Source organism: Capricornis sumatraensis, chromosome 1 (assembly GCF_032405125.1).
Source record: "Capricornis sumatraensis isolate serow.1 chromosome 1, serow.2, whole genome shotgun sequence".
NCBI classification, from domain to species: Eukaryota; Metazoa; Chordata; class Mammalia; order Artiodactyla; family Bovidae; genus Capricornis; species Capricornis sumatraensis.
In genome coordinates this window covers 241,970,675-241,980,815 of record NC_091069.1, presented here as the reverse complement: position 1 = coordinate 241,980,815, position 10,141 = coordinate 241,970,675, and the positions used below count along the sequence as shown (strand labels likewise).

General features: G+C 49.9%; 1 protein-coding gene across 1 annotated transcript in view; it reads left to right on the top strand.

The window, feature by feature from the left end:
* Nucleotides 1–2,253: 2,253 nt before the first annotated feature.
* The window catches only part of BFSP2 (beaded filament structural protein 2), a 71,866-nt gene continuing 63,978 nt past the window's right edge, over nucleotides 2,254–10,141 (top strand). The window contains exon 1 of the mRNA XM_068969327.1: nucleotides 2,254–2,742. Within this exon, the coding sequence (XP_068825428.1) occupies nucleotides 2,254–2,742 (489 nt within the window). The remainder of the gene's footprint in view (nucleotides 2,743–10,141) is intronic.

Below are 10,141 nucleotides of genomic sequence, written 5' to 3'. Positions count from 1 at the left end.
GATACATATGTTATATATACATATGTGGGATGTATGACTTATTTTTCCTTATACACAGAATTCAGCTATCATGTATATATAAATAAACTTATTTTATTAGCCAGAGGATTAAGTTGCTAATACATTTTGCATTCTTTTCATTTTTAGATAACTTTTAAGTCTTCCTTAAGTACCAACACCATGTATCATCTGTATCTATTTTAACAGTAAATTGGATTTTTATCAGTGTGATGAGCTAATAGCCATTTATCATTTGATAAAACAAATTCTTTAGGACATGCTTGGGATTTCTCCCCCAAAAGTCATTTGTCTATGGGTCTTTGGAGATATTGGTGTCAAGATACATCCTCCTCATCCACCCCTTCCTGGACTCCGAACCGTATTGTAAATATCTTCAGTCAGAGAAATATGAAGTTAACCTGACCACAGAATGTCACCATTTCATAGACTAACAGTGCCTAAATGTGGCACCATTGCAACAATTTTTGTGGCTTGAGCTCTCTGTTCATTCTTGAGTGATCCATCCTGGAATTCCTGCAGCTCCTGGGGCCCATTAGCATCACCTGTTTTAGGAGGATGTCATTATAATGCAGATTAGTGGGAGCCATGGGCCTTCAGGTACACCAAGAAAGGGTGCTTTCCGTTCACAGCAAGAAAGCCTCGTCTAAATAAACAAGGGGCACTGCCAGCCTTTACTTGATCTGATTGGTTACTTAACCTGATAATCATATATTCAACATTGATATTCATAAAGTACTTTCCATGTCATTTCAAATAGAAAAAGTGGAAGGGGGAAAAAAAGGAAAGAGCACATAGAATGTTCCAGTAAGTGACCAGCTTTTTTAACTGCGTATGTGACCTGGGGCAGGTACCCTGTTTTCTGGGTGTTAGGAGACAGGGGGATTCTAGATAAGTCACTGGACTTGGAGTCAGAAGAAGACTTCTCATCCCAGCTCCGCCACTTCCTGGACAGGAGACTTCAGGTAAGTCACGCAGCCCTCAGGACTCTCATCACACAAGGGAGAACAGGTGGTCATAGGCTGTGTGATGATACTCCTGGAGTTGAGCAGTGCACAGCCCTAACGGCAGTGCATGGCAACCTTGATCCTGCTTCCTGAGGTCAAATTGAGAACTCAGTGTAGTAAGCATGGGAATGTGCACAGTACTGGCTATATTCAGCTCACCACTTCCCCTTCTCTCCTCGAGGTGCGTCCCCACATTGCAGGACCTAGGTTTTGGTTACTTCTTTTCTCTAGGGTTAAACTTAAATGCAGGGGATTTTAGGTCCATTTTATTACACTGGGGACCGCAAGAGCCTTTCTGGATACTGAGGGCACAAGTTAAATCCCAGAGGGTGTCATCCAATACTAGCTTGGAGCACCGTTTAAGATTTTTAACTAGAAAACCTCTTTTTATATTTATTAGCTTTCTGGCAGATGGGGAAGGCAAGGTGCGGGGAACATCCAGAGCATGTACGGCCAGCATGTGAGAGAACTGCATTTGCCCACAGTCCCTTTCTGGTGCATCAGCAAGTTAGAGCCCAGGCCAGTGCATGGAAAATAAGGTGCAGAGAAGGGAAGCAATATGGTCAAGGTCAAGCAACTGACGAACACCATGCTCGGGGGCAGAAAGGCACCAGGCAGGGACCTGATCTGCTGCTGGGTCTGAGGGAGCCTGAAAGAAGCAACAGGCTTAGTTTGTTTCTTTTGAGTCCCTGGGGCTGCCTCCCACCAAGGCTGGTTCACAGTCATCTCCGGGCACATGTCCACAGTCACGCACACAGCACAGATAAAGCTGGAGAGCCCTGACGTTAGCCCCGAAGCATCTGGAGTCAGTCCTGGCTCAGCCACTCTCTCTGCCTCTGATCTAATAGCCCTGAGCTTCAGTTTTCTCATCTGTGAAATGGGACTGCTGGGTGCTGGCCTTGCCCTCCTAGGTAGTGAAATACACAGGCCCAGATGAGCCACCCCCACAGCCTACCCGGATCCAGCCTCCCCACCACCCGCAGAAAAATCTAGGCGGTCAGGCACATGATCCTACTGAGAATGCCTGAGCGCCTCTCTGCACACAGCCCTGGGCGGGCCGCTGTCCTTTCAGCGTGGTGAATGGTGGAAACTCATGGAAAACAGCAGACAAAGCAGCCCTGGCACAGGGAAGCTTCCAGAGAGGCCCAGTCACGGGGAGGCTGGGGCTGGAAACCCAAAACCACTGGGTTCTGTAAGTCCCCCAGGCACAGCAGAGGCAGAAGGGGAGATGAGCACCAGGCGAGTGGTGGTGGACGCGCCCGCAGGGGCCAGCTCCAGTATGCCTCTGCAGAGGCACAAGGTGCCCTTCAGGGCAGCTCCGTCACCGTCCTCCCTGGACGGCCTCCCAGCTTCCAGGACCATTGCCGTGAGCGGTCTTGTCCGAACACCCAGGGTCTATGTAGGGATGACACCCACTGGGCCTACAGGTGGCCTAGGTGCCCGCGTGACCCGCAGGGCCCTGGGCATCAGCAGCGTCTTCCTGCAGGGCCTGCGGAGCTCAGGCCTGGCCACAGCACCTGCTCCCAGCCTGGAGAGGGACCTCGGTGCCGTCGAGGACCTGGGGGGTTGCCTGGTGGAATACATGGCCAAGGTACATGCCCTGGAGAAAGTCAGCCAGGAGCTGGAGGCACAGCTGCGCATGCACCTGGAAAGCAAAGCCACGCGCTCAGAGAACTGGGGTGCCCTCCGGGCCTCATGGGCCAGCAGCTGCCAGCAGGTGAGTGCCTGAGAGAGGGTGCTGACTGGCTGCCTGCTGCCCCATCTCTGGGGGTCATTAAAGAGAGCAAGGGTGCTGAGGCTGGGGCGGGGGGTGGGGGGAGGGGGGCAGGGAAGTGAGTGGCCTGAGGCCAGAGAGATTGGCCATAACCCCTTACACTTCCGTGCTAAAAACATTAACGACAGTGATAAAAAGAATAAAAGGGGGCATCATTTATTAAGGTGCCCTCAGGGCCGGGCCTATGCCAGACCCTCTGCAGACACTGTCTCCTTTAGGATTCAAAGCAGTACTGTGCAGAGGATCGTTCACTGGTTGCATTTTTAGATGAAAAAACTGAGCACAAAGAAGTTATGTGCCCCAAATCACACAGCCGATGGGGAAACAGAGCTGAGATTTGAACCTAAATTGTTCCAGCTCCAAAGCTTGCATTTCTCCCCTCAGCCTAGGCTGACTCTGTAACTTTGTGCTAAGAAAGGGTTTTTACAGCCATCATCAAGCAGAATGGTTTTTACAGCCATCATCAAGCCATCATCACCACCAAACGGCTGTGGCATTAAAGACGATGGCTAAATGGAGGCATGTTCCTACTTGCATCAATTCAGGGCTGTCCTGTAGGAATCTGAGCCATGCAGGTAATTGACAAATTTGCTACCCACAGTAATAAAAGTAAAAAGATACATGTGAGGTTCATATTAGTGTATTTTATTTAACTCATTATATTTTAAATGTTATTTCAACATATAACCAATGCTAAAATTATTACTGAGATAATTTACATTTGGATAGAAGTTCTGCAATGATGGAAATGTACTGTATCCATACCATCTAGTTATCTCTGGCTATTGAGCACTTGATGTGTGGCTAATGAGACTGAGGAACTGACATTTTCCGTTTATTTCATTTTCATTCCTTTAAATTTAAACAGCCACAAGTGGCCAGTGTATACCTTATTGACCAGGGCAGGGCACAGAGGTTTTCTCCTTGCTTGGTCAGGACCCGCTCTCCAGGGTGGTTCTGCAGGACGCTGAGATCATCAGTCACATCTGCTTGCAGCCTTTGGTTCTGACACTGGGCCCGCAGCCAGCTTTGCACATTTCATCTGTCTCTTTGTGGGTGGCTGGCTTCTCTGTTCCCTTCCTCCCACAAATGCTGGCCTTGGCATCCCTCTGAGCTAAATCAGCCTCTAGCCCAGCCAGGAATTGCCAGCTCAGACCCGTTGCACCCTGGGGCTCAGCACACAGCCCCCAGGGGGACGTCACAGACCTTCTTTCGTGTGTGACTGGGTGATGCTGGGCAGACACACTCAGTGGCTCCCCATTTGCCCCTCTTGCCCCCCACTTCACCCCCAGGAGGCTTCCCCACCACCAGCTGGTGCCCGGCAGACAGCACAGTACACATGACACCCAACACTGTCCTCTCGGCTCATCCTCAGAGCTGCTGTTCTGCTCACATCCATCTGTGTTGGAAGGAGAGCCATCTCAGAGCAGCCTGGGACCTTGAAGCTGACAACTCTTGGCCAGCCATTCCTCCAGGGTTCTCTCCAGCAGTAAAAATTCCAAATATTTGTGTCCTACAAGCCACGAGAATGCCCCTATTCCAATATTTCTTTATTGGAATATTCAAATATTTATTTATTGGAATATTCCAATATTTCAGCTCCTGCCAGATAATTTCTTGCACTCAGCTGCCACACAGACTTATCATAAGTCAAATGTCCCAATTCCTAAGTCAAAAAGTACAGTGACAAAACTTAGTCCATATTCAAAAGAGACTGACTTAATCTGGCTTCAGAGGCTTCAGCAGCTTGCCCAACTTCTTTGAGCCTCAGTTTCCTTATCTGAAAAATGGGTATAATAGTGCCATGAGTATTCCTGCAAGTCCATAGATAAATAAGTTGCATAAGTCCCGCCCATAGGTAGACTACAGATCAGAAAAGTGCATATTGAGAGTGATACAGGTACAGAGCTGTGGGCTGGACACCAAGACAGTCAGCCCCCAAATAGGGGCCATTTTCATTTTAAGTGACTTGAGATTCTAGCTACGAATACAGAGTTTCCTTTCTCCTCTTTTATGAAACATGGACTTGAAGATTAAGTTAGAACAACCTGTAAAATGGAATCATTTCTGTCTCACATGGCCCAGTCCTCCAGCCATATCTAGCTCTGTTTCATCCAAAAAAAAGAAAATCCTACATATCTGAGAAAGACACCCAGTTTTTCCTCTGTTGCTGTTGCAGAACTGACCCATGTGGGCTATCCGCCTCCAGGCTTCCCCCTTCAGCTTTACTAACACCTTCTCTCCACCTGGTATTCTCCACCCAGTCACCAGAGTGATCTTTTGGACACATATAATCCATAATGCAAATTCTGCATTATGACCCTACCCGAACCCTCTGGGCTTCTCCTCACCGACAGGACTAAATCCACAACCCTGAGCTCAGTCCACAGGGCCCTCCCAAAGTCACCTCTGTCCCAGCCACACCACCCACCTGGGAGGCCATGAACACACCACATGCCCTCAGCCTGGCCGTCCCTCTGTGGCCTCGTGACAGCCTGCACACACATCCGCTGCGGCGGTTGCCCTGTTGTCCTGTGTCGTTTGCGAGTCTAGGCCCTCACATACTAGGCCCACTCAGGCACATGGAAAGGTCAGGGGAACCTGAATTTGGATGCTGGCTCTGCTACCTTCCAGCTGGGTGGCTTTGAGTCAGTTATGTAACTTCTCTGAGCTTGTTTCCTCATTTGCAATTTGGGCGTCACTCTATCTACTGTGTGGAGCTGTTAGGGGGTTAACTGAATGTCATGTACTTGGTAAAATCAGCGGCTAACAGCCTAGAAAGACAGTTTCATTCCTGGCACTGCAGATACCTAGAGCCACATACACGATCGATGGTCAACATGTGCCCCTCACATGGACCAACCATATTTGAAGGGAACAGGTCCCTCTCAGTGCTGACCCTCAAAGCCCTGTCTTTGAGATGGATTAACACCTCACCAGTGGAAAGGGGCCACTATGAGCATGAACTGAAATAAGATGTGAAAGGGGGCTGCATGGACTCTGAAGGGCTGTGTGCGTGAAGCGTGGTGTCCTCAAAGAGGACCTGCCCCCCTGGGAGCTGGGCCATGGGCCCTGGGGTTGCTACTGTCACGGCCTTAAAAGGACCCTTTACTCCCCAATCCCCAAGCAGTGTCCTCATCACTCAAGGGCTGCAGGAGATAGCTCCCTCCTAAGCCCTATCTATCCCCAAACAGCAGGCCCAGCTTCTGGACACTGAAAAATGATGCCTTTCCCTCAGGGAGTGGGGCCCACTGCCTCCCTGGGTGCAGGTCATGGAGCCCTAGACTCCCACCCGCCAGTCCCCATAGGGCTCAGGAGGGACCCGTCCCCCAGGCACTCTACCCCTTTAGGCCTAGAGATCAGCCCCGCGCACCTCCACAGTCCATTTGTTTCAGAATGTGCCGCCTTCCCCTCAAGTGGGCTCAGAGGCAGCCACGCATGCCTGCTGAGTGCTCCTGGGCTCCTCTGCCCTCACTTGGATTTCTTGGCCTGGAGCTTCCTGCCTGTCTCTCCAGACACCTGTCCCCAGCATTCCTGACACTTTACAACGCCCCCGTACCCTTTCCCCTTGGCAGCCCACTCTCCTCCACCTGCAGCCACTTCCTGCCCTCTTTGCACCTCCTCCTTATCCTTCAAGTCTATTTCAATGGCACCTCCGCTGTGAAGCCCTCCCTGATCTTCTTTGGCTCCTCAGGACCCACATTGTGCTCGAGGCCTGGGGTCAAGCTCTCAGTAACTGAGCCCTAAAGAGGCTGAATGGTGGTTGGACACCTAGAGAAAAATGTCCCCTTCTCCCTAGCCTGGACCCCTGTCACCCACGAGGGGTGGGCTGGGAAGTCCATTTCAGTGAAACTTTCTCAGACTCAGCTATAGGAGCAGTGGAGAAGTTCAGAGCAAGTACCAAGCATGATTTCGTGTCAAACGCTTCTGTAGCTGTTTGAGAAGGAAAAAAGAAAAAAGATTCAGAGGGGATAGTGTTAATGGAGAGCTCCCAGAGCTTTCCTGGGAAGAGGCCCCTCTGCTCCAGAGCCTCCGACAGCCTCTCCACCTCCACCAAGAGTTTTCACCACCAACCTCGAGGAGACACAGGCGTACTTTCAGAAGAACAAGGAAGAGGGCGAGAGGGGGAAAGAGAGTGCCTTCCCTGTGGACAAAGCCCCAGCACAGAACGTAACCCAGGATGGGGGCTCAGGAATTCACAGCCCAGCAGTCCATCCCCCTTCACTGTGTAAGTTTATCAGCCTTGGAAGAACTGGGGTCAGAGTCAGGGCCAGCTTCATGGAGGCAGGCCCACTGCCACACTAGGACGCCCAAACTCTAATAGGCCCCAAAGTTGGGGTTTAAGGCTCAGTAGCTGCCATACTGAAACTTTCACTAGCTGTTTCTTTGAATTCGGGTTTTGTAGGTGAAGTCCAATGGCACAGTGAAGCATGTGTCAGGGACTTGGAGCCTCGGCTCCCCTGTCTCTCTGGGACAGCCAGGTCCTGTGACCCCTTGCAACTCAAGGCCTCTCCTGACCTCCCCACCTTGCCCCACCCCAGCAAAGGCCTGGTCACAGGGGCAGGGAGGGGCAGGGTAGTATCTCAGGGGGGCAGATCTAAGACAGGCAATACCACAGTGCATTCAACAGGCAACTGACAGGAGAAAGGTGAGCCTTTCACCCACCCTCGATCCAGGTGCCTACAGAGTAGTACTGAGGTTCAGTACCCTTAGGGGTCCCTTGTCCTCCATGTTAGGGTGCCCAGTCTATAGAAAGGGAGATGCCTGGCTGGACTTCCCCACCCCTGGCCAGGACCTAGCACATCAGTCCGGTAGCTGGCAGGAAGGGTGACCCCATAGTAGCGGGCCTCACAGCTCCCCCAAATCACAGGGCACGGCCCCCTGGGTGCCTGTGAGGGTTGCATCTGTGCCTTGATTACCCCTGTACTTGAAGGATTACAAGATTAAACAGCAAAAATGAGTATGATAGGTCAAGAGAAAAACCAGAAAGAAAGGAAAATTCTAATACCTTTCAAGGCACCCCTTTTCTTGCTTTTTGAAAGCAGGAAAGCACAAGGAGCTCTGTGCTTTCATTTTGCACTGGGATTCACAAAGTATGAAGCCTGTCCTAGTTAGAGTTAAATGTATATGAAGTTCTTTTTCATGTCCAAACCTCTCTCTCAGGGACTCAGCTGAGTTAGTATAGAAACTCTCAGCTACTTCTGCTCAGCAGTAAAACAGATAGAAGAACTCCCAGACGGTGGCCAAGAGGTCAAGGAGGCCCGGGCACCAGCTCAGGCAGAAGGTGGTCCTTTCCCTGTCTGGCTTTGCTTAGTGCTCCGACTTTCCATGCCAAGTGAATAACGCTGATAGGAAGTTCTGGCGGCAACATCAGGCCCTTTCATCCTCAAATAGGGCAAGCGCAAGCTTGGAATTAGGCAGCCTCTCTGCCTCAGAGCTGCTCATGAAAGAGGAGTAGGAACAGAGGTGGGGCAGCCACAGAGTCAGAGCCCCAGGAGTGAGCAGAGGCCAGCGCTGTAGAGAGGCTGCCGGCGGAGGAAAGGGGACCACGGAGGCTTAAGTCTCCACCGAAATGGGAGAAAACAGCGGCTTATACCTCCAATGGCAAGGGCTGTCAGCTGGAGGCAAGAAGTCAAAACTACTGAAAGGCAAAAGGATTCAAATTTCAGATGGGCCTGATTTTAATATTTCCCCCACTCTCACAGTCTCTCTTTCTGTCCCTTGCAGAGAAAGAGTCCATACTCTCAGGATCTACCCATTTGGGGAAACTACCAGAAACAGGGAATCTAGATCCAGGCCAGGTTTCTCTCCTCAAAGCACTTGTGGTCCTAGCAGTTTTTTGTTTTGTTTTGTTTAAAAAAAAAAAAAAAAAAGATATGAGAAGAACCGTCCCCCTCTGAATAAATGAAAGGCCACAGGGTCACTGTTGTGATTCACAACCTGGTATCCCTGAAAGGCGCAGAGAGGAAGAACCTGAGCAGTTTTAGAACCTTTACAAGCTTGAATACATTTACCCAAGACAAGCCACTCAGTCTGTTCGCGATAGATACAATTTCTGACGAGAGAGCAGGCCCCTAAGGCAGTCGCTCTGTCAGTGGGTCTCCAAGGGACACTGAAGTATCATTAGAAATGTAACTCAAGAGAGAGAGATACATTGAGCGTTCCTCTGAGGGAGAGTGATGTGTAAGATTGGAGAAGTTCCTTGGATGGAAGGAGGCGAGGGGAAGGAGGCCTGAGGCTCTTGATTGAGTAATATAGGTGATCAGTAAGCTGCTTTCTAAGGAAAGTTGTTTTTGATTTCTTGGAGGCTCTTCTTTTGCTACATAGAGTCTCTGAGAGGGAGCAGAATTGCTGAAGAAAATAAGGGAGAGACAGTCCTGTCAGTTGGAGCCTCTAGGCCCTTCCCACACGCTAAGTTTAGTCACTCTTAAATCTCTTCAGTTCAGTTCAGTTCAGTCGCTCAGTCGTGTTCCACTCTTTGCGACCCCATGAATCGCAGCATGCCAGGCCTCCCTGTCCATCACCAACTCCTGGAGTTCACTAAGACTCGCGTCCATTGAGTCAGTGATGCCATCCAGCCATTTCATCCTGGGTCGTCCCCTTCTCCTCCTGCCCCCAATCCCTCCCAGCATCAGTCTTTTCCAATGAATCAACTTTTCACATGAGGTGGCCAGAGTACTGGAGTTTCAGCTTTAGCATCAGTCCTTCCAAAGAAATCCCAGGGCTGATCTCCTTCGGAATGGACTGGTTGGATCTCCTTGCAGTCCTAGGGACTCTCAAGAATCTTCTCCAACACCACATTTCAAAAGCATCAATTCTTCAGCACTCAGCCTTCTTCACAGCCCAACTCTCACATCCATACATGACCACTGGAAAAACCATAGCCTTGACTAGATGGACCTTAGTTGGCAAAGTAATGTCTCTGCTTTTGAATATGCTATCTAGGTTGGTCATAACTTTTCTTCCAAGGAGTAAGCGTCTTATAATTTCATAGCTGCAATCACCATCTGCAGTGATTCTGGAGCCCAAAAAATGAAGTCTGACACTGTTTCCACTGTTTCCCCATCTTATTTGCCATGAAGTGATGGGACCAGATGCCATGATCTTCGTTTTCTGAATGTTGAGTTTTAAGCCAACTTTTTCACTCTCCTCTTTCACGTTCATCAAGATCTGTTAAAACGTCAGGTCTGTGTTGAGGAAGCGGGCAGAGGAGTCTAGATAATGAAAATAGGGGCGTGCTGCAAAGACTGGGGATTATTAAGCCAGGGAGACAGAGGCCCCACAGACCTGAAGACAAGTTCTTCCTTGATCGCTCTACATCTTGATTCCTCATCTGGATAAT